This window comes from Bos taurus, chromosome 1, assembly GCF_002263795.3.
Source record: "Bos taurus isolate L1 Dominette 01449 registration number 42190680 breed Hereford chromosome 1, ARS-UCD2.0, whole genome shotgun sequence".
Lineage (NCBI taxonomy): Eukaryota > Metazoa > Chordata > Mammalia > Artiodactyla > Bovidae > Bos > Bos taurus.
The window spans coordinates 95,226,644-95,252,164 of record NC_037328.1 but is presented as its reverse complement, the minus strand read 5'-3'; the positions used below and the strand labels follow the sequence as shown (position 1 = coordinate 95,252,164).

At 40.2% G+C, this 25,521-nt stretch overlaps 1 protein-coding gene across 11 annotated transcripts in view; it reads left to right on the top strand.

The window, feature by feature from the left end:
- Window positions 1-25,521, top strand: part of FNDC3B (fibronectin type III domain containing 3B) — a 358,677-nt gene that overhangs the window by 227,748 nt on the left and 105,408 nt on the right. For all 11 annotated transcript variants that reach the window (NM_001206211.2, XM_024992081.2, XM_024992092.2 and 8 more), the window contains one exon: window positions 24,594-24,652. In NM_001206211.2, coding sequence (NP_001193140.1) covers window positions 24,594-24,652 — 59 coding nt within the window. The remainder of the gene's footprint in view (window positions 1-24,593; window positions 24,653-25,521) is intronic.

Genomic DNA, 25,521 nt, shown 5'->3' with positions numbered 1-25,521 from the left:
TGTTAATTATACTTTATTTAGGTGGTGTTTTTCTTCCTGAAAGATGGCTTTTGTTTAAGAGAAAGTTGAGGCATTTAAGAATTGGATGTTCCGTAGAAGCTCTTGAGTGTAGTTTTTCACTTTTATTCAATTTGATAAGTCTCCAAGAATATTTTCAGGCCTAGATTTATGGACACTGTTTATGGCATCTGCTACCAAGAAAAACATTCTCCCACCAGGCGTACTGGAAAGCATATTGTCTATCTTTTTGCTCCACTGTTGTGAGCAGATGTTCCCTCTGCGTTTTTAAAATCATTTTAATGCACAGAATGGGAAAAACTGGAAATCAAAAGAAAAACGAAAATGCATCTGAGCAGGGGTAAATGCCATATGCTCAATCTTTTTTATCCCTAAGCTAAATTTCAGATAGTACCTCATCTGTTGTTGTCAGATCCCCCAAATTCAGCAAATTTCAGTTCTATGTTAGTAGGAGAATGGATTAAAAATAAAAGTTTATGATAAACTCTAGCCACAGTCCTGGCATGTAGTATGAACTCAGTTAATCTAATTTGACTTTATTTTTGTTGCTCTTTCTGTTTGTATTGAAGTTACTGTTGTCCACGAAGAGGTTAGCTCAGTGAAGCGCAGCTCTGATGGACTGTAACTAACAAATTACCACAGACTCGGTGATTTAAAATAGTAGAATTTTATTCTTTTGTGACTCTGGAGGGAATCTGAAGAATACAATTTCAGAGGTCAGAAGTTTGAAATCAAGTGTCAGTTCAGTTGCTCAGTCATGTCTGACTTTTTGCGACCCCCATGGACTGCAGCACGCCAGGCTTCCCTGTTCATCATCAACTCCCAGAGCCTACTCAAACTCACGTCCATTGAGTTGGTGATGCCATCCAACCATCTCATCCTCTGTCGCCCCCTTCTCCTCCTGACTTCAGTCTTTCCCAGCATCAGGGTCTTTTCCAATGAGTCAGTTTTTTGCATCAGGTGGCCAAAGTATTGGAGTTTCACTTCAACATCAGTCCTTCCAATGAATATTCAGGACTGATTTCCTTTAGGATGGACTGGTTAGATCTCCTTGCTGTCCAAGGGACTCTCAAGAGTCTTCTCCAACACCACAGTTCAAAAGCATCAATTCTTCAGCACTCAGCTTTCTTTATAGTCCAACTCTCACAACATGACTACTGGAAAAACCATAGCTTTGACTAGATGGACCTTTGTTGGCAAAGTAATATCTCTGCTTTTTAATATGCCTTCTAGGGTGGTCATAATTTTTCTTCTAAGGACCAAGCATCTTTTAATTTCATGGCTTCATTCAAGGGAATGGCAAACCACTTCAGTATTCTTGCCTTGAGAACCCCATGAACAGTGTGAAAAGGCAAAAAGATAGGACACTGAAAGATGAACTCCCCAGGTCGGTAGGTTCCCAGTATGCTACAGGAGATCAGTGGAGAAAGAACTCCAGAAAGAATGAAGAGACAGAGCCAAAGCAAAAACAACACCCAGTTGTGGATGTGACTGGTGATGGAAGTAAAGTCCAGTGCTGTAAAGAGCAATATTGTATAGGAACATAGAATGCTAGGTCCGTGAATCAAGGCAAATTGGAAGTGGTCAAACAGGAGATGGCATTGAACATTGACATTTTAGAAATCAGTAAACTAAAATGGACTGGAATGGGTGAATTTAACTCAGATGACCATTATATCTACTACTGTGTGCAAGAATCCCTTAGAAGAAATGGAGTAGCCATCATAGTCAACAAAAGAGTCCCAAATGCAGTACTTGGATGCAATCTCAAAAATGACAAAATTATCTCTGTTCATTTGCAAGGCAAACCATTCAATATCACAGTAATCCAAATCTGTACCCTGACCAGTAATGCTGAAGAAGCTGAAATCAAATGTCACTGGGTTGAATTCAAGGAGTTGGCAGGGTGATGCTCCCTCCAGAGGCTCCAGAGAAGCACCTGTTTCTCACCTCTTTCAGCCCGTGGATGACAGCATTCCTTTGCTTGTGGCTGCATCACTCTGATCTTCAAGTGCAGTCTAAAGTGCAGTCTGCAAGTCTGTCTCTGCTCCAGCTTCACATTGTTCTGTTCTCTGTGCATGAAACATCTTATTCTGCTTCCTTCTTGTAAGAATGCATGTGATTTCATGTGGGTCTCACTCAGGTAATTCAGGGTGATCTTTCCATCTCAGAATCCTTAGCCTAATCACATTTCCATAGTCTTTGCTAGGAGAGATAACATTCACAGGTTCCAGACAGTGGGGAATGGATATCCTTTGGGAGCCATTTTCTGCCTATCACAAACTACTCCCAGTGTCCCCATTCCAGTGACTAAGATGGAACCAGCTTATTACCTAAACACTTTTAGGTCTGATTGAAGTACTGGCTCACCTTCCTCAGCACCCACCATGACTTTTCTGGTGTGTTACAGTTAGTATAAATGTCTAATAGCAGCTCCGAGTATCTGTCTCTGATAACATAGACCAGGAATCACTTAGCAGAGCTGTGTCTTCTTGTTATGGCAGTGGTCAGCACCAAGGAAGTCTCTGCACAGGTAATTAAGCTAGCTGGGGCAAGTCACAAAGCTGAATGCTACAACTGCTCACTTGAACTCTGTAAATTGAAGTGAGTTGTCATGTGGATATGTATGTATATATGTATGTAAATGGTGAATATGTATTTTCAGAACATATTTAATGAAAGTTACAGTTCAGTTCAGTCGCTAAGTCGTGTCTGACTCTTTGCGACCCCGTGAACCACAGCACGCCAGGCCTCCCTGTCCATCAGCAACTCCCAGAGTTCATTCAAACTCATGTCCATTGAGTCAGTGATGCCACACTGACATCCTCTGTCGTCCCCTTCTCCTTCTGCCCTCAATCTTTCCCAGCATCAATGTCTTTTCAAACGAGTCAGCTCTTCGCATCAGGTAGCCAAAGTATTGGAGTTTCAGCTTCAGCATTAGTCCTTCCAATGAACACCAGGACTCATCTCCTTTAGGATGGACAGGTTGGATCTCCTTGCAGTCTAAGGGGCTCTCAAGAGTCTTCTCCAACACCACAGTTCAAAAGCATCAATTCTTTGGCACTCAGCCTTCTTCATAGTCCAACTCTCACATCCATACATGACCACTGGAAAAACCGTAGTTAAATATCAGGATCTGTATAATTTCTTTTAGAGTTAATGGCATTTTCCAAAAAGAAGGGAAAGGAACCTATCCAGTTTGGAACATATGTTTTCTTCAAAAAAGAACCTGAGGTAGTGTTCACCTAGTGTGAGATAAGACTGACAAGGCTGTAAGAATAATTACTTCTAATGAATCTAATGATTCTATAGTGATTAATGATTAATCATTATAAAACTCCCCCAAGAAAATGGCATAAAAGCTGATGCTTGTTACAATATTGACTGGATGACTAATACTGTAGATTGATTAACTATGTCCTTTCCTTGATTCTTTTTATCTAGGTGGGGTCTAATATTTAGTTTAATTTTGAAGAAGAGTTATATGGACCCCAATATGTCATATGAGTGATAAACCCTGTTATCTACCTTGCTATGTTTTTTAATAATTACTGCCCATATAATGAAACTTATGTCTTGCAGATTTCCTCATGTGTTATACCTAGAAAATAGACATAGAAGATTTTAAGTACATACATGATAGTATTTGAAATCAATTTAGATTTTTTCCTCTATTAGAATTCTGTGATTGTGTGAAACTTGATATGAAATATATATTTATCAAAGTTAAGTTTATATATGCTCAGATGCTCAATTGTCTCCGACTGTTTGTGACCCCAGGCTCCTCTGTCCATGGGATTTCCAGGCAAGAAATGGTGGGTTTCCATTTCCTTCTTCAAGGGATGTTCCCTACCCAGGGATTGAACCTGGGTCTCCTGTATTTCAGGCATATTTTTTACCAACTGAGCAACCACATCAACAAATCATTGCTTGGATGAACAAATTAGTCAGAGCTCTGCATCTGTTCATATTTCATTGATGAGACTAATGAAGCTGAGGTACAGAGCCTAGGTTGTGTAAGTGAAGATGAAAGAAAAAGTAGGGGGGATGTTTTAGCCAAACACAGGAACTCAGCTGGATCATATAGTGTCAGCCAAGAGGGTAAATGACAGAATTCAGCAGGTACAGATGTTGTGGTATGAAGCATAAAGTACTAGTCATGTGGCTCACAGTCTTCCCTGTGTCAAGCCACTAGATGTTCTTATTTGGTTGTATAGACAACTCTAGTGATGTTGCTGAGACCCTTAATAAGGGGAGAAAGAAACTGAGGGGATCACATCATGTTACCTTCCTTGAATAGCTTTCCCAGTCTTATTTTCAATAGATTTTAAATATTAAATCTGTCCAATTTAGTGCTTTCCTGGTGGTAAAGAATCTGCCTGCAATGCAGGAGACCTGGTTCAATCCCTGGGTCAGAAAGATGCCCTAGGGAAGGAAGTGGCAACCCACTCCAGTATTCTTGCCAGGAGAATTCCACGTACAGCGGAGCCTGGAGGGCTATAGCCCATGGGGTTGCAAAGAGTCGGACACAACTGAGCAACTAACACACACACAGTCTAATTTAAGCCACTTAACTGTACGCATAATCTGAGCCTTCAGTTTTAGCAACGTACGTGTTTTTTCCATAATGGTATCAATCACTTACTGCATGTGCTTTGCCTTTGCCAGTTCCTTTTGGAACCAATTTAAATGAGAGAAATAAAGGACTTCAGGAAGAACTATTTAAGTATGTCTGGTAAATTGTTTTACTATTTGAGAATAGCTCTGGAGACTGAAATAAATTTTCCATTTAGTGTAGAATTTGGCTTTTTTTTTTTTTTGTGAGTCACAACATTCGTGGAAATATGTTGAAATCTTAAATGAGAAAATGACTTATTGCTTTTGGTATTACTTGCTGTCTAGAATGGTGTTACAGTCTGCATTACAACATTATGCTGATCAGCAGTGTTCGAAAGGAGGGATAGCTTCAAACTACATGGAAGCGTACATATCAGGATCCACAACCTCATGTTCTGGATTCTTCAGATTGTAGAGCAAGTATGGCTCAAACCTCTGCTTTTCCATTAGACATTTCATTGAATACATGTTCTTGGTCACTTGAATTGCAACTCTTCTTGGATATTAATATCATGTACTAAAACCTAGATCTGTTAATATAAAATTACATTGATTATCGTGAAACAATAAGTTTCTGTATATCCAAAATATATTTTACTAAGTGTGATGACTCTTCTCTAAATTTGCAGTATTATTGTAGTGCTTTTTTTTTTAGATAATTTTTTTTAGAGCAGTTCTAGGTTCATGGCAAAATTGAGAGAATATCAAAGGATGTGTAAGTGAAGATGAAAGAAAAAGTAGAGGGAAAAAGTTTTAGCCAAACATGAGAACTCAGCTGGGTTATATAGTATCAGCCAGGATGGTAAATGAAAGAAGACAGCAGGTATATATGCCATGATATGGAAATCTCTCATATTTCCATATGAGAAATCAGTGTGTAGTTTTTAATCTGTGTGCATGCATGTATACTTTCACAGAGATTTTATTCCCTGAGCTAGTCTGTCTGCTTTAACTTTTGTTCCCTCGCTGTTCATTCTCCACCCAGCAACCAGGAGATCTCATTAAAATGCTCTCTGTTTTCCTTTCCAACTTGACAGTCTTCGAACAAGCATGCAGCGCAGTCTCTTAACCCCAGTGACAGTATCTGTTGCAGCCACCCGCTGCCTCAGCTCCTCCCAGCCTTGTTGCAGCTCTCTGTGCTTCCTTTCCAATCTTCAAAGATGCCAGACCCTTCCCACCTTCAGTCTGTTCTGTTACCGCTACCTCCAAAGTTCTCTTGCTCTTTGTATGATTGGGTCCTCCCCGTCCTTCCTCCAGTAGCCCAAATGCTTCAGTCTGAGAAGCCTTCTCAAACTATTGTTATCACCCTTTAGAACGCGTTCTTTGTGGCACTAGCTGACCTCATCCTGTGTTTGGGGATGTTTTCTCCTGTGTTCAGGGATACTGTCTGTTTTCTCCCACCAGAGTTCACCCCTTGAATGTATTTGAAACAGATTGGACTTGTCAGAGGTTCAAGTGCAGAGCTCATTCAAAGGAACTTCCAAACATTTTTGTAGATAATATGAATTGCTGAATTTGTTATTGTATTTAAAAATTTTCATTTTATAAGGCTTAGTTTAAAATACAGAATTCCATTGCAGCTGGAAAGAGTTAACCAGATGGTTATAATGCATGTTTGTGTGCCAGAATTGCACAGCATGAAGCACAAGAGATTTTTTTTGAGGAACTAACTGAATTGCCAGGTTAGAAGTTTTTGCTGAGCCCATTTCATCCTCAAAGACGAAGGACTTCCCTACAGATGAAGTCTTTTATTTCCTTCCCCCAAATAAATGTAATAAACGTCCATCACTGCTTTCGCCATTTTTGTTCAGGAAGAGTTCACCACCTTTGGTAGCGGCAGAGTCATTTTTGGCAGTTCAGAATTATTTCTGTTACCATTAGCTTTTTTACCCTTAGGCAGAATCTGGACTTTGTGTATTCTTCTATCCAGTTTACGCTGAAAGTGGAAGTCACTTAGTCATGTCCGACTCTTTGTGACCCCATAGACTATACAGTCCATGGAATTCTCCAGGCCAGAATACTGGAGTGGGTAGCTTTTCCCTTCTCCAGGGGATCTTCCCAACCCAGGAATTGAACACAGGTCTCCCACCTTGCAGGTGGATTCTTTACCAGCTGAGCCACAAGGGAAGCCCAGGAATACTGGAGTGGGTAGCCTATCCCTTCTCCAGCGTATATCTTCCTGATCCAGGAATTGAACTGGGGTCTCCTGCATTGCAGGCGGATTCTTTGCCAACTGAGTTATCAGGGAAGCCCTCGTTTACACTGAGTTTTGTGTAATTCATAAGAATTAAAACTTCACTCAGATACTTTTGATTGCATGCAGTAAAGACATTTTGCAATATTAGAACAGATTTTAATGTGGAATCTGATTCAATCTTTAGTTTTGAACTATTGATTTCTCTCATAGCTTGGAGATGTTTTGCTGACAGTAGCTCTTAGTAGTCTCATTCTCTTAGCACTTTTATATTAGAGCATTGAAAAAAATGGTATGATAGCTTTTGTGTTACTCATTACCTTTGGCACTCAGGATAGTTTTGTTTGCTCTTATTTTGTTGGAAGATTAGATGAAAATTTTCTTTTCTGATTGTTGGGAAACATGAAACCTTACTTTCTGACCACTTTGTACTAGGACTAGAGACTGTTTGCCTATTTGCTCCCAATTGGCTCTTCCATCTAGGGCTAACTCAACAGGTCAGCATGCTCTTAGGAGGGAATTCCTAAGTAAACTTCAGGTTGGTGCCAGAAACAAAAATGGGGATCCATCACCTTCTAAATGTTAATAGACTGAGAGAAAGAACAACAGATTCTTTTTTTGAGAATTATTAGTGGAAATCCCATCCACATATGAAAGCATGCTCTAGAAGATAATGCATTGACATTTTGGAACAAGGTTGGAACCATCTTGGTTCAGAGAACCCCCTAAAGATAGCATGCTAGGAAAGGAAGCCTCTATGATTCATAGCCTGGAAGATAAGCTTGTTATGGTAGAACACATCTGAGTAGGAAGCAAATCCTAGTGTTCATGATATTGTCAGTGAGGGACAGATCACCACTGGGCTTAAGCATAGACCTCTAACTCCAGCAGTCTGAACTAGAGGTATAGGAGGTGTTATAAACCAGAGTTTGCCTGGAACTTAGGTTGTTGCCAACCTTGAGTGAGAAAAGGAATCCTTTCTTCTCTTACTTTCTCTGCAATAACTCTGTGAGGATGCTGGGTTGGAAAGATACTTGAATGTAAAAGTAATAAAGCATATTACCATGAGCCCTGCTTGCAACTTTAGTTACATATGGGTATTTTCTTTAATAACATACTTTTACTATTCTTGAATTAAGCTATGGTGACCACCTTTATGGAACCTAGCTAGAAACTGCCTTATGAATACCTTGAGGAAAAAAAGAAACTAATGGTTACCAGTGAGGAGAGAAAGTGAGGAGGGACAAATTAGGGGTATGGGGTTAAGAGATAAAGACTTCTGTGTATAAAATAGATAAGAAGGATATAATGTATAGCACAGAGAATTATAGGCATTATCTTGTAAAAACTTTTAATGGAGTATAATCTGTAAAAATACTGACTCACTATGCTATGCACCCAAAATTAATATACTATTGTAAATCAGCTGTACTTCAGTAAAAGCAAAAAGATACTCTTAGGAAAAAGTAGCTAGCTTTGTCACAATGGGGAACGTTTCACAGTGCTGTAACCCTGTCTCTGATTGGTGAAAGGCAGAGGTTATGGATTGCACTGGGGAAAGGGCTGACTTCTCCAGAAGACAGAGCGTCATTCTAGGCACAGCCGGATATAATCTTTATTTTAGATGTGGCCTTTTACAGGCTTTAGGGACTTTTAATTTAGTTCACTTTTCAGGTGAATATTCTTCATTTGAGCCTTTGGGCATTACTAAAGAGCATACAACCCTAAAAATTCAATGCAATGGTCTTGGAACCTCCCTAATTTCTTTCTTACCATTCTCAGTCTCTCTTCCCACTTGCTTTCACTCCTCTGAAAATTAACACCTGCCAGTGAAATCAACTTTATGCTGCTTTCACTGGAGACTGGTGTCTAAAAATCAATCCTGGCAACTAATGTAAAGTGAAATTTGGAAGACGCCTGGATTCTCATGGAGTCGTGCAAGCTGAAGTTATTAAAGAGGATTAGAGACCACAGCTGGTGAGCAGATGGAATGCATATAATTTCACAATCTTAGGTAGCTTTAAACCTAAATCTGCACAAAACCTATTTGCGTTTTCTCTAGTTCATTTCACTTTATCCTCCTGGAATATAGCACTGGTCAGTGTGATACTTTAATTGTTGTGAATGATGAGCCTTCATAGGTCACTCACTTGATGGAATCATTTATAATTCTGGTTGTGCAATTTCTTACTCAATTGCATTTCAGTAACCACTGTTAAATAATGTACTGTGAGAAGCTCAATAGGTAGGGAGGAGGAGTAAGACTTGTAAATTTCATTCAAAATGTAGACATGAAGATCACAGTAATTACAGCTAAACAGTCCAACTGCTTGCTGCTTAAGGAAACTTGTGAATCAGTTTCAACAGCTCTTTTATGTGTCCATTTGTTAGAAATTTTGTGTTATGCAATCGAACAAGTCACCTGCATCAGCTGCCTGCAACTCCTGTACCACCTAATCACAGGCCACTGCTCTACTTCCCATGTCTTCTCACCTCTTTGTTCTGGCTCATTATGAGGGTCTTATATGTGCACACAGAGAAGGCAATGGCACCCCACTCCAGTACTCTTGCCTGGAAAATCCCATGGACTGAGGAGCCTGGTAGGCTGCAGTCCCTGGGGTCGCTAAGAGTTGGACACGACTGAGCGACTTCACTTTCACTTTTCACTTTCATGCATGGGAGAAGGAAATGGCAACCCACTCCAGTGTTCTTACCTGGAGAATCCCAGGGACGGGGGAGCCTGGTGGGCTGCCATCTATGGGGTCGCACAGAGTCGGACACGACTGAAGCGACTTAGTAGCAGCAGCAGTATATGTGCAGAAATAAACCGTTAGCTCCCTAGAAATGCACTTCCCTGTACTTCCTGGCATGTTGGTGTCTCCTACACAAAGGAAAGTGTTTGTGAGACTTTCGCTCAGTGACTGTTAAGAAGTTCAAACTAGGGTCTTTATTCTACTAAGATAAAGATATTAACCTATACTCTAATGGCAGTTACTTTATCTAAGAACAGAAATTAGTACCCACTGTACACTTTCCTTACTGAAAGACTTCAGCGAAATGGCTGCCATACTTCAATCCTTGTGGAATGTCTGAAAATACAGAAAAACAGCTGGAGCTGTAAATAAGTTGAGTAGTCTGAATACACTCTGTACTAGCTGGTTAGGGAGAACACAACACGCAGATATTTCAGGTGGCGCACTGCACAGCAAACAGCTGTAGTTTATGGTCCAACATAGTCTCTATTCTTTTGGAGCCAGTATGTGCTTCTTCTCTAAAGCCACAGTCAGCTGCAAAAATATTTTAACATGTGTTTTGGAAACAATTACCGCATAATAGTATTCTAGCCTCAAAACATCCTGAATGATATATTTCTATACATGGGGAGAAAGGGGAGAACATATTGAGTTACTGATGCATTGGCATAGAATAGTCAGTAGAATTATCATAGGAAGTGGGGTTTTGGGGATCAGCTTTTCAAATGATTTTCAGTCACTTTGTTTTTGGACCTCTAAATTGGCTTCTGTGAATATGACCTCTTATGGAAGCAGTAGTATAAACACATTTTAACTTCCACTGTAATTATTTTGTATTGAATCACGTAGTTTAGCAATCCATTCAAACTAATAGATTTGCTTATGTATCATAAGTACAATTGTTCTCCCTACCCTTTTCTTGTTCCGTTAGGCAGTGGGGATGGCAGGGCAAAAGGAAGTCCGGAGGTCCCCTAAGAAGAAAACAAGACTGAGAATTAGAAAGCCTGGGGTTAATACTGGGTCTTTCTGGTTTGCCTAGTGTGATCTTGAGCAAATTCTGAAAATTCTTAGCTTGTAGGATTCATATCTAGTAGATGGATATAATAATACAAATATGTATATGATACATGAATGAGATTACTAGGATTGCCATAACAAAGTACCACAAACTGGGCGGCCTAAGTAACAGATATGTAACTTTCTCATAGTTTCTGGAGCTAGAAATCTGAGATCAGAGTGTCTGCAAGGTTGATTCCTTTTGAGGATCACAAGGGAAGGATCTGTTTTAGGTTTCTCTCCGTGGCTTATAGATGACTGGTTTTGCCCTTTATCTTCACATCATCTTCCCTCTGTATGTGTCTATATCTAAATTTCCTCCTCTTATAAAGACATTAGTCACATAGGGCCCACCATAATGAGCTTCTTTTAACTTAATTACCTGTGTAAAGACACTATCTTCAAATACAGCCATATTGTGAGATACTTGGGGTTAGGACTTAAGTGTATGGATTTTGAGTGGAATACAATTCACCCCATAACAATGCATTACAAAGGGCTATCTAATAAATGAGTGATAAACTATAGTTTGTAATTCTTCACATTGTACTATATGTATTCAAAATATTGTAATAAAGTTTTATTCTGGTGGGCACATTGATAGGAATAAAAGCACTATACTTTCCTTCTTTAAAACCTAAAATTTAATACACAACTGTGTTTTCATTCCATATGGTGAATTTGTAAGTCAAAGGTAACATCTTTTACTCTGGAGGAATAAGGTATAACTGTTGTGTACACACTATTCCGGTTCCTATCTCTTAGGGCATCTCTTTGTTTGACTGTTAGTTGTAGACGGTTGTTTGGGAGGTTATTAGGGAAGTTTCACAGGAGTGGGTGACTAGCTTACTGCCAGGATCAAAGAATTCTAAATTAGTCTTTTGTTGAAGGGTAAATACTTTCCAACTTGGAAGTTTTTGCCAATGGTGGTGTTTTTCTCAAAGTGTGTAACTGCTAGATTGCTTACAATAGTTAGTAAGCCATAAATACTGGCTGTGCAGTAAACTCCAAATGCAACTTTGTGGCCCTAGGATAGAGGGGAAGGCAAAGAAGGGGATCCCTTCATGGAAAGTGCCAAGTTTTTCATTCACTGGGATTGCAGTTGGAGGACTGTTAATTATGGAAAGAAAGGCAACCAGACAGTCACATACTATAAGGCAGAAAGGAGAATGGGTAGTCAGGGCAGTTGGAAGCATGCATTAATATTGCAAAAAAGAAAGACTTGCAAATACTTTTGTAGTTCAGATTTTCCTATTTGGTTGAATAATTAACTGCTAAATAGGCATAATAGAGTCATCTTAAATGGTCCTTTAGAGATGCATGATTTGTGTCTACAAAAAAACTATTGTGTAACAGGAAAACTGGAAAACAACTAACTTGGCTAAACAAAACCAAGGCATTTTAGCCTCTAAAAACAACTTTGTGCATTCTGATTTAATTTTCTGAAATGAGATTAGTATGTAGCAGATTGAAAGGTTACCACTAGTAGATAAAATGCTCCATTCTTCTCCAGGATACTATCCAGAGTGAAATCTAAGAATTCTCAGTTGCTTAATTAGTAATGTGCTCAGTTGCATTTTTATCATCACAGAAAGCTTGATGACTTTATTGAGTTCTTTTTATTTTTATTTTTTCTGCCAGGAAGACTGTTAGCTTTGGCTATAGATATATTTCTGATCCACATCACATGTAGGATTCTTACTGAATTAATCTAGCATGTGCATACTGGTTTCCAATGCAGAAATAGAAATGTACAGATTTTTTGACACAGGTTTATCATAATGTGTTATTTGATGTAATATCATGATCTAAAAGGTGTTGTCCTTTATAAGTATCTCTGCCATGGCATCTCTCGTATGCTTGTTTCTAAATATTCAGAGAATAAAAGCAGAGTATGTGCATTTGTTCATAAATGGTCTCTGACCATTTATTCAGTCACGCATTCTACACCTATTCCTGTGATCAGTGACACATAGCATGACATCAATGACACATGATTCCTGTACTCAAGAAAGTGAAAGTGAAGTCACTCAGTCGTGTCCGACTCTTTGTGACCCCATGGCCTGTAGCCTACCACGTTCCCCCTTCCATGGGATTTTCCAGTCAAGGGTACTGGAGTGGGTTGCCATTTCCTTCTCCAGGGGATCTTCCCAACCCAAGGAATGGAACCTGAGTCTCCCACATGGTAGGCAGGCGCTTTACCATCTGAGCCACCAGGGCAGCCCACCTTTACTGTTTTTGGAGAAGTGGAGGCTACACAGCTGACCGTTAAACTATATGGGTTTGAACTTTGCAGGTCTGGATTTTTTTTTCAGTAGTAAATACTATAGTATTACACGATCTGTGGTTGGTTGAATCTGCATATGTGGAGAGACTGCATTTATGGAAAGCCTATTTATACATGGATTTTCAACTAAAGGAGAGGTCGGCCCTGCTAATCCCTATGTAGTTCAAGGGCCAGCTGTACTGTGAAGAAGAGCATGCAGTAGAATATATACTTAAATATCGAGAGGAGGATGGGATGTTAGGGGAGACCCTACAAAGAGAACCATTGCAGGAGGGTGATAAAGGCAGTACTGCCTGAAAGAATGGATTTCTCAGCAGAGGCATGAAGGATGAGAAAAGGGAACTGGACCAGGAAGGGAGGGATAGACTCACATGCATATTCTGTACTGTCCTGTCACCCTTGGGTAACTTCAAGCTTTGTCAAAAATTAACATTTTACATTTTGGTGTCTTGTAATGGAAATTTTATCACTCTAATTTCTAGAACGTATTTAGATAGAGTAATTACCTAGATAAAAAATTGTCAGTGTAATTTCTGAGAACCATGTTTGAAATCTTTTTTTATCTCTCACTCATTCCTTTCTCGCTGCTGCTGCTGCTGCTGCTAAGTCGCTTCAGTCATGTCTGACTATATGTGACACCATAGTAGGCAGCTCACCAGGCTCCCCCGTCCCTGGGATTCTCCAGGCAAGAACACTGGAGTCAGTTGTCATTTCCTTCTCCAATGCATGAAAGTGAAAAGTGAAAGTGAACCCCGTGTCCGACTCTTAGCGACCCCATGGACTGCAGCCCACCAGACTCCTCCGTCCATGGGATTTTCCAGGCAAGAGTACTGGAGTGGGGTGCCACTGCCTTGTCCTAACCCTCTTTTTTTGGTCATCTGTTTTGTTTTTTTTCTTCTGTGCTATCTTTTATATTTTCGTCTTGAGCAGTTTTTCTTTGGCCCTTTGATTCATGACCCAAATGGTACTTTTGCTCGTGGGTTTTCCCCGGGGCCTGAGGAGCTCACTGTAGACCAGGAGTTACATATCTCAGCTATTGCCCAGGTGAGCACGATTTATCACCTGTAGACTTGAAAATGTGGCTGGCTGGTAAAGTGTGCCATTTATTGAGCTGGTTTGGGGTAGAAATGTAATTCTCAGACCTTTTAACTGAATTTTTAAATATACATGCATTCAAAAGACATTATTAATAGACCTACAACTTTCCTGTTTTGAACAACAGGGCATCCCATTTGGACAAGAGAGATGCCAGCTGCATGTCTCAAGAGAGTCCTTTATTTTAGACAGGAAACTGAAAATTTTAAATTTCAAGTAATTCAATTTTATGAAAGATTTAGAATGAGACAGCAAAATCAGTGCCATATGACTTTGGTATAGAGTAGTTTGCTTGTAAACAGCTTAAGACTTCTTTCACACTGACCTTAGATTTGTCTGCTCTGTTATATATGTTTTGAAGGGTAAAAAGAAAACCTTTAAGAATAGAGCACTTCTGGTCATCACAATGGTTCCAATTCTGGAGAAAAATCTCTCATAGATAGTATTCTCACTGGAGATGTTTCCTGCTCACTGGCCTAATCTAACTTTTCATTTTAGTTTATTTCTCAGTTTGATGCGTTTAGAATACAGTCTGTTTTCTTTTCTGGATTGGGGCAGATATTGCTGTCTCTCTTGATTATCGGTTTTTTTTAAAGGAAATGTTGATTACGAAGAAAGAGAAATAAAACAGGATCAAACGAAACTGAGAGCAGAAATTATATAATCCAAGAAGACCCAAATGTATTCTATGTTTTTCCACTCAAAGTTTACCATGATTCATGTTTGTTTCTAGACTTCAAGGTCACTGTATTTTAAAATGTCATTTAGGATGGTTCTTGTGTTATTGGTTTGTTTTAACTTCAATTTCTAAAAGATACAGAAACAAGAAATACTTAGATGATTTTTTTCCCTTCCTATTCACATTTAAAAAAGTTCTTGAGTAATAGTGGCTTTTGACAAGTCCAGAATTTTGGGGTGAATTCTACTTAATGTTAATAAATGTGCAGTCTGCACATTTTCTCACAGTTAGCCAAGTGATCTTAATCCAGAATATTTAACAGGTATTCAAAACAGAAGTCTCAAGGAAATGAACAAAGGGTCACAGAAAACAGCTTAAAGGATCTCCTACTGGCTGTATTTGAGACAGTTTTAGCATCCAAAAGAATGATGGAAAAGAGTATGACAAGTTTTTTTGAGTGGAAAAGTAATTAAAAAAAAAAAAAATCCATGACTTCATAGATGCATAAAGATGTGGGAGAGGAAACTAATTAATAGAAGGAATGATAGAATTAGGAATGTCACCATCTTACAGCTATCAATACAGTAATATCTTCTGACAGTGATCGTTAATATTTACTCTAACCATCAGGTAAAAGGGGAAGAGGGTGCCCTTGGCAACAGGGAGTATGTCACATAACACTGGAACTAAGTGGCCTCAGTGCTGAACATCACCAGAAGGTTCCCACTGACATGTCTGCTTCCTTATGTGATGGAATGGGAGGTGCATTCATATAGAGCTCTTGACAAACATTTTTAGCATGAATCTAACTATGAGGGAATAGTCACACAATCCAGATAGTTTTATATGCTATAAGAAAACTGGTCTGAACAATTCAAAAATATTTACTTTAACAAGACAAAAATTATAGGAGACTTTTGTTCTAGATTAAAGGAGACTAATGCAGCACGTGTTCCTTGATTGGATCCTTGTATGGGGAGGACGTTACAGACATACTGGAATGACTGGGGAAGTTTGAGTATGGAATACAGATTAGATTTTATTCTCTCAGTGTTAAATCTCTTGGTTGTGATGTTATTGTGGTTATATACAAGAAGGTCCTTGTTTTTAGGAAATACGTGCTGAAGTTTTGGGGGTAAAATGTCATAAAATCAATAACTTCCTTTCAAATAGTTCTGGGGGAAAAAAACCTCATTTTTGGTTTTTTAAGTGTGTGTATGTATAGGGACAAAACATGAACATACAGGTATGGCAAAATGTTAATGATTGGTCAGTGAGGTGAAGGGCATGTGGCGGCTCATAGTACTGTCCCTTTACTTTTCTATAGATTGGAAATGTTTCAAAATATATATTTGTGCAGATCAGGCAATTTCACAGAAAATTTTCCATTTCCAGATTTTCTGGGAAAATGGCAGTCACCCGAGATTGCTTAGATCCTGCTTGGCGATAATTGGATACATAACAGCTGCCTCCGTTAGAAAGGGTGAAGCATTTTTCAGTTTTTCGTAGTCTTTACCCTTCCCTTTTGCCTGATACATGTCCACTAACTCTTGACATTACCTGCCTGGTGACTATATGCATTTGTTGATTTCCTCAGTGAGGTAGGTTGTACCATTGGATGATAAGGCTATTTCCATATGCCAGAACTCTGGTAAGTTATTTAGAGCCCTAGCACAAGAGGTTAACACTGGATCTGGGTAGCACTTGACATGGTTCTCATCTTCACTGGTTCTTTGGTTATAGACTGAGTATCTGTCATCCCAAATGCATATAATTTTGTCATGAGAGACATCAAATTTTAAAATGTGTTTGTAAACACTGTTAAAAACTTGCTTGATAGGTAGTATAAATATTAAAATTCTCTTTCAGATTTAATGTGTCACAAAATTGGGCTCTCTGGATTCTGTCTTGCAAAGTCAGTTGAACAGTCTTGCAATATTACTGAATACACTACTTAAAAGGTTTTCAGTGTGACGTGCCGAATCTTTTAACAAAAAAACATTTTGTGGAAATGTTTATAGATGCCAGTGCAGAAAGTAGGGTATAAGCTTCAATTACCTTTGTAAGTCGTTCTATCCTATGTTTAAGTGATTGCTTTCCGGTTCCACACCCAGGGAGGGCACTGAGTCTTTCTGGGTAATCATGAGCCTTCCCCCAAAATAAAAGAGCTATATGTGGTACAGGTTAGGGCTCAGTTAGCCAGTGACATGGTTCAAACACACAGAGGGAAGGAAAGGACTAATGCTAGCGTCAGGCTTGCCAGGAAAGCGTATCTACCTCATACTTGATCCATTTTTGTGGGGTTTTCAACCCTATGAAATTTGCTGTTCTTGAAAACGCTAGCAGCATCTCTACAGTTCCATGCATTTATAAGATTTCTGCCTTGGGAAGTAAACGGTGAGAATTTTTCTTAGAGAATTTGACAGAAGTGAACATAGACTCTCCTGGTATTTTAGGCAGAATCCATCTAGTTTCATCCATCCATTTTCTTTGGCATCACAGGATGTGTTTGAGAGAGAAACTTGAGTTGACCTGGGGTTCAGCAAGAGTAACGTATCTGGGGCTTTCCCCTTTCATTAAAGCCCCAGATCTCACACTTCCGTGGCTGATTAACTAAATTGTAGTACAGCTTTTGCCCAAAGAGACCCATTTTGCCTGCAGATAGACTGATGTGAATATTCCAAGTAGGGCTTTGCTCAAATCTTGGGCTAGGACAGAAAATCACTCTTTCTCCTGAATTCCAGAAGTAGCAACAAAAGCTCAGAGGACATTAGCCTCCCTTGCCCCATTTACCTTCTCCAGTCTTCCCTCCCATCCAGCGGGTCATACCAGCTGCAGAAGGAATTCATCTGTCATCTTCTGCTTTCTCTAAGGTTCCAGGCTCTATCTGGAACCCAAGTTGCTCTTGAAAATGTTTTCCTAGACTGAAAGGCAACTTCCCACAACATATGTTCACCTGTCTGCTGCTTTCTTGTCCACTGTTGAGAGTCTGATGTTCCCTTGTCTGTCTGTCAGGATTTCACATGAAGTAACCACTGAACCAGCTAAATGGCTGGAAAGCTGTTTGTCTTTGCATTTGTAGCATCAGGATGATTGACAGCTGAAGATATTTCTGGCACATTTGTCTTTGAGGTCTTAACTGCATTGTCTTTATGTTACATGAATTTATTCCTTTTAATTTTGCACATTTTTAATATTTGTATTTAACACCACTGTGGATCATAATTACTAAATGGAGATTCTTAGGTATTTAACCTTACTTTTGTATGCAGTTAGCTTCCCTGGTGGCTCAGGTGATAAAAGCATCTGCTTGCAATGCAGGAGACACAAGTTCGATCCCTGGGTTGGGAAGATCCCCTGGAGAAGGAAATGGCAACCCACTCCAGTTCTCTTGCCTGAAAAATTTCATGGATGGAGGAGTCTCGTAGGCTACAGTCCATGGGGTCGCAAAGAGCTGGACATGACAGTGATTTCACTTTCACTTGTATGCAGTTATTGATTCCTCCTTTTTCCATATAGGATAAGTAATATTTTAAAACATGAAGATGCAGATTCATTTTTCTGATTAGTAAAGCAATTCAGTAAGCATTTGTAAACTGTAAACTGTCATTCCTTCACCCTCATTTATTCTCATCAGCATTAGTAGGCATTGACTAGATAGCCAGTGTGTCCCTGTTATTGAGTCAATTTTTCTCTTTTTCATCCAGAAGTACTGTTTATTTCTGTTCATTTAGTTATTATATTGAATGTTTGCTTTTGATTTTAAGCCTCTTATCCTAAAAATGGGCATGACCAGAAGTTGCATATTTTCCATGCCCTTAGTTTATTATATATAATTGTTAAAGAGAGTAGCTAAGTCAGCTCCTTGGCAAATCTGAGAGAGCATATTATGTTATGCTGGGCATATCTGTAAATGAGCCCTGTGGATGAGAACTAGACAGAAGGGTTACAGAGAAATAATGCTGATGTCATTTCTTTGGAATGAAGGGGCTGCTGTTACAACCATAAATACATTCTATAGCTAGCAGCTAAGTGTCTAGCTCTATTCCTTTTCTAAGAAGGGAAAAAAATGTGAAACAAGCCAGAGAAAAAAATTGTATTTATAAAGTGGGATATTTTAATTAATTTAGGTCTTACAGTTATACAAACAGTCTGAACTTACAGCTCTTTTTGGAACAAACATGAAAACCATTATTTGTGGAAAGTTTAAATTTCACATGACACACATTCCCTCTGTGTGTGGGGTTGTTTTTTGTTTTGTTTGTGTCCTTTTTCAGAAAAATGTATTTGCTTTGCTAGTGTATTTTTATTTTAAGCTTCCCTTTGCTAAAAATGCTTTATTTTCTTGGGTGGAGAGGAGGGAAGAAGGGTATAAGTTGCTTAGTTGAAGTTCTCCTTCCCTTTTTTTGGCCTTTCCAAATAGGGTAGTTTTTACCTCACTGGGGCATGTTTGAACTAGAGGCTTCCATCTTAATTCCTTTTTAAGAGATTCCCTACCCCCAAAGTGTCCATATCTACAAAATGAAATGCTCCCCACCCTCTCTGTTGAGGCTTCCCTGGTGGCTCAAATGGTAAAGAATCCACTTGCAATGCAGGAGACCTGGGTTCAGTCCCTAGGTTGGGAAGATCCCCTGCAGCAGGACATGGCAACCCACTCCAGTATTCTTGCCTTGAGAATTCCATGGATAGAGGAGCCTGGCAGGCTACAGTCCATGGAGTTGCAAAGAGTCAGACTCGACTGAAGTGACTAACACACCCACACTCACTCAGTGCCACCGCCCCCCAATCCTTTGGCAAGCTGAGAATGCCCCGTAATCTTTTTTACTGATCACAGCCTTTACTGCAGGGAAAAGACTTAAATATTAAGAAGGTGATGATATAAAAGGTGAGTTATTGTGTCTGCCCACTTCAGCCATGGTCACAATCAAAATTGAAGCAGGTGGTTTTAATCTGTTTTCTTGCCTTATGGCAGCTTCAGTATGGGGAGAAACAAACACAAAATTGGCTTATAAGATTTGCCTCTGGATAAATTTACTTGTTGCAAAACCAGAGGGCAGAAGGCAGCCCTGATAATGGAGAAAGAGCCCCTTTTTTCCCACAGCCTTACCCGTCTGCCTCTTCCAGACAATCTCTTGCTCACATTGACACACACCAAATTCTTGGGGGTCCCGGGAGGACATAAACACACAAGACATAGTTTCCTCTTTAAACTTGGTATGAAAGGTATCCTAATGGCAAAATCACCAGAACTGTTCTTCCTTGTTTTGTTAATTTTTGTGAGGGGATTACTTATTTTTTTTCTCCTTTCTCTCACACTCATGGTGTGTGCGAGAGTGAGCAACAGAGGTAGAGAAAAAGACATCACGTAAGCAAGCAGAAGCAAGATCCAGCTCTAAAACGGATTCTGTAGAGCTGGTCTCCTAGGCTGTTCAATGGGAAGGGTAATAATGCATAGACTACTCCCAGGCACTGTTAAATCTTGCTTAGGAAGAGGTCTGAGTTAATTGAGTTATTTAGGTGGTAGAATCCTGGATTTGGGGATTTATATGCCAGAAAGTTGGCTTTCACACTAGAGTTTATTTTATATGTGGTAAGTAACTGTCACTTTAGCTCATTTAAACAAATTTCATTTTCACTCTTGTTTGTGCAGATTGTGTGCCTGGCATTTACTTTTTTCTCTTAGTCTGTGGCAACACAAATGGAAAAGCATGAAATAAATGTAGCGTGAATGCATTTTCTTCTTTTTTCCTTATTCACAATTCAGAATCTTGAAAGAAAGAAGGCATCCAGTCTAGCTTTGATACCACATTTCTCCTGATATAATAGGGTAATGATCGTCCTGTCACTGCCTTTCCTCCTCACGCCCTGCCCTTTGTATTTTTGATCTTTGAGAAGGCAATGGCACCCACTCCAGTACTCTTGCCTGGAAAGTCCCATGGACAGAGGAGCCTGGTAGGCTGCAGTCCATGGGGTCGCAAAGAGTCGGACACAACTGAGCGACTTCACTTTCACTTTTCACTTTCATGCATTGGAGAAGGAAATGACAACCCACTCCAGTGTTCTTGCCTGAAGAATCCCGGGGACGGGGGAGCCTGATGGGCTGCCGTCTGTGGGGTTGCACAGAGTCGGACACAACTGAAGCGACTTAGCAGCAGCAGCAGCAGAATCCTTTGTTTATTTGGCTCCATCCATGACCTACTTTTTCTTATTCTTCCTTTCCTCACATGGCTTGTCCCCCAAAGGCCTTTGCTCTAATCATTCGACAGCTTTTTCAGAGTTTAAGAAAGAAATCCCAAAACACAAACACTCTCATGGGACTTGTGGGGGTGTCTCTGCTGCCAGCTCCATTCTCCCATCCACGTCAGTGCGCTCACCCGGCAGTCCCAGCCCCCTGCTCTACCCTCTCCACACCCTGTCCCTCAGGACTCCTCATTCCTGGTGATGCAGCCAGAGGCTCCAGCTTGCTCTGGGACACGTTACCTGACTTCACTTGTCCTCCTGGAGAAGTGAATCCTCCTTGTTTGTCCCTCAGCCTCACTCCTCAGTCAACAAAGACACGGTGCAGGTACTGTGCTCCAAACTGAAGGCGAAAACTGTGATGTGCAGGAAAGACTGCAGTCCTGCCTCCTGCTGTAAAACGAAGTGGAGAAGGTCCATCTTGCCAAGGAGGTTGTAAAGATCAGCACGGCGACGGTGCCCGACCAGCACATGTCTACATGCTCAGGAAATGCCAGCTTTCCTTATTATAAGGCAGACACGAGGAGTCCTGACCTCTCTCTGGAAGTTGTTTAGTTGTTTTTCTCTCAGTCAGCCTTTCATTTGTATGTCTGGTTCTTACCTGAAACCCATTTTTTTTTTTCCAGTCTTAAGCAGATCTTTCTCCCCACCCCGCCCACCCCACACCTCCTTCTAACTCAACCTCCTTTCCCATTTTTCCTTTTTCTCTCACCTGTGTGTGTTTGAAAGCTGGCTGGGGGTAGGAGGTCTTCAATTTTTTTTTTTTTTAAACACTCTTTCATGCCCTATGTCTAGTCATAGTCCAGAGGATTCTTCCTTTGCAGAGCTCTTCAATCCTTTCTTTGTTGGATAGGCGATCATCTTTCTTCTCATCTAAAACTTTATTAAGTGGTCCCCAACCTTTTTGGCACCAGGGACTGGTTTTGTGGAAGCTAATTTTTCCACAGATGGGGTGTGGAGGGTGGTTCAGGTAGTAATGGGAGTGATGGGGATCTGAGATGTACCCGCCCACCTTCACTTCCTGCTGTGCGGTCTGGTTGCTAACAGGTCATGGGGCGGGGAAGGTTGGTGGTGGTTGGGGACCCCTGCTTTATTACCTCAAAAATAAGGTTTGGCTTCTTATCCTGAAACATTTTAAATGTCTGTCAGAACAGCTAGCTGTTTGAATGTATCTAGTGTTTGAATTGTATCTCTGTTGAGTGTTTGAAATCATAGGGTCCTTCAAACTCTGGAATAACCAGTGATTCAGAAAGTTTTGTCTTTAACAACTGAACTAGTTCCTTTATTGCAGCTGTGCTCATGTGTTTTTTACTGACAATTAACTTCTGAGATACACAGTATTTACAGTTGACTCAGTAGGAGTTCCCAGAAAACGTGAGGATATGTTTTGAGTTATGGGTGTAGTCCATTGTCTATATCTTAACACAAATACATGATCATAAATGAGCTTAGGACATTCAGTCTTTTGAAGGTGAATTTTCTTTTAGTTACAATTTAAAAAAATATTATATTGCCACCAACCCATTTATTTTTCTCACCAAAATAAAGGTAAACATGTTATGCCAAGCAGAATGCAATGGGGGGAAAAAAAGAACTGATTCCTTTAAGGTGGAGCCAACTAGAAGTTCTTGTTATTTTTTATGTAGGCTTGGTTTATTTACTGAGTCAACAAGTATGCATTGGGCTCTGACCCTGCAGGATCTATTAGAGGCACTCTGGGCTGCATTGTGAGCGTATCCTGCAGTGGGGCCTGGAGCTGAAGTATACGCTGTGGCCTCTTCTAGTGTCCCCCACACGTGAAACTAGGGGTGGCATTTTTAAGTGCTAGAAAAAAAGAATGTGTGCCAGAGGTCTTTGTGTGACCCACAAGGTTTAAAATATTTAACTGTCTGGTTATCAACAGAAATGTATGGGCTTTCCCAGGTGGCACAGTGGTAAAGAATCCACCTGCCAAAGCAGGAGATGCAGGAGACACAGGTTCGATCCTGGGGTGGGGAAGATCCTCTGGAGAAGGGAATGGCTACCCACTCGAGTATTCTCGCCTGGAGAATTCCATGGACAGAGGAGCCTGGCAGGCTACAGTCCGTGGGGTCGCAAAGAGCTGGACACAACTGAGTGACTAACACTTTGACTTTTTCAAATTATTGACAGAAAAAATATATCTGCTCCAGATCTGTAGTTTAACTTCCTTCCTAAAGCTTTTATTTTAGCAGAAAAGAAGTAATAAATGAGGGAACAATTAAACAGGAGAATTAATGTCTGATTTTGATGACTGCTGCAGGAGAATTGGTAGGATAGGAGAATGACTGGAGGAAACCTGGGGCAAGTGGATAGGGGTTGAGATGGGATTCTTTGAAATTAGACCTGAACATCGTGAATGCACAGTCTGTGAAGAGCTGGGCTTACTAACCTGTTCTCACCCCTAGTCCATTCCTCCCTCCTCCTCCAAATGTCTGCTTGCCCGTAGTATGCAGCTGGATGTTGGTTCGTAGGAAACTTCTAGAACTTCTCTCACTTGGAGAGCCTTTACCATGACACCTGTCACTCTGTCATCACCTATTTGCTTCCATTCCTCACCCCTAACCCCACCCCTCGCTAGACTTGAAATATCTTGGGGTCAAGGACATGTCTTGGTAATCATGTATCCCTAGGTATATAGCTCATAAACTAGTTGAACAGTTAAGTTAATCTGTAGACTCAAAATTAGATTCCATCAAGCAGGTTGTGAAAGTCAGATGTTTCCTTTAGCAAAACAGGTTCTTAAGTTTAAATTCTGTCATTTATCCTATTTATACATATCCTTCCCATCCCATCCTCGCTCCTCCAAGCAATTCTCCCCTTTCATTTCAAAAACAATTCTTGCTCCACCCCAAAACTTGCCTGTCTCCCCATCTTATTTAAAAACACTATCCTTTCAGTTGATCCAGCCCCAAACTAGGGATTCTCTTTGATTCTTCACATTCCCTCATCCTTGCCTATCATGCCCTTTCCTTTAGCACCTGTACCTCCAGAACCATATCTGTTTTTAGCATCTTTACTACCACCCCCTGCTCCGGCCAGTTCCATCCTTCACCTGGACCAGTTCAGCAGTGTGCTGACTGGTCTTTCTGCTCCCACTCTTAGCTTCCATATATCCATTATTCATGCAGACAAGCAGATATTTTCAAACTCAAAATAATATTGTGTCAGTCCCTCCACTAAAACACACCAGTGGTTTCTTATTGAACTTAGAATAAAAACTGAGTTAAAAAATCTGAACTCACAGCCCTACATGAACTGGCCCCTATCTTCAACCTCATCTCCTTATTGCTCTCAGCTTCTGGCTGCACTGGTCTCCCCTGTCTCCTCGTCAGGGTTCTCTATTCCCTGTTGCCTGTTGAATTATTAGGTGCAATTCCATGTTAATCTAGTCAGCTCTGTGAATATGTAAACCAATAGTAGTGTCAAGTTAGCACAATCACAGTGAAATCCGTACCCCCAAAGACATCCCCATTCCTGGTTTTTATCATCATGCTTGTGGTACCAGAAGTTCATGGTAACAGGCAACTGACTTAATGATAACCCTTGCTAAAGGCCTTGGGAAAGGAAGTTGACAACCTTGCTGACTTCTAATGGTGTTAACTGATTTCTCTTTTTCTCCCTCTTTTTGCCATGCAGAGTATGAGCTGGAAGTAAAGAGGGTGCAAGACATTCTTTCGGGAATAGAGAAGCCACAGGTATGTCTTCTGGATTTCTCAGCATAAATGGTGCTCTTTTAAGTATTTCAAACATGCTTTTCTTTTACCACACAGTAGGTAAGCAAAAGGGCCCCTTCCCATTGCAGATTATTCATAAACTATGAAATAGAGCTGTTATTAATGGAGCATGAAAATATAAAACAGCAGTCTTCTGTTTAGTCATCATCCACTAAAATGTCTTCTTTATTTAGATATTCTGAATGCAATTAGGTATTCATCCCAACATCCAAGGATACACCACCACCGCCACCACCCCCCCCACACACATACAAGGTCTACAGTAAAGTTTTCTTTTGGTAATTTCCCTTTACCTGTGTAAATGTAGTAATAATAATTTTTTGAAAACCTCAGTAATTCAAAGTATTTTTCCAGGTAAATTTCAAAAGATACTTAAATATGAACTGAGTAAAATAAGTCCAAACTGTAATGGCAAGGAAAAAAAAAACTGGTGGGAGTAGTGATATTGTGAGAGTTCAGTTTGATTTTGCCAGATGCTTTGAAATTCAAGTGAAAAATTCAAAATGTTGATTCAGCCTTTCATCTGAGTTTAGAGAGCCAAAGTTCTTTGGAGGGTTTTCTAGCTGAATTGGAAAACCTTACTTCTTCATGTGTTTCAAATACTGAGACTTTTAACAGAAGGGTCCAAACATGCCTCAGGGCACATAGTTGAGTTTGACTAAACCTAAAAACATGAGGTGTGCCGGACTCTGGGCACAATAGGGCACTTGTGGAGGAGCAGGGTGTTGATGCTGGGTTGGGGAGTCTGCACTTAATCCAGTAAGGAGCAGGTTGCCGTTGAGAGTTTGCGAGCAAAGAAGTTATATAATCAGGACTGTACTTTAAGGAGT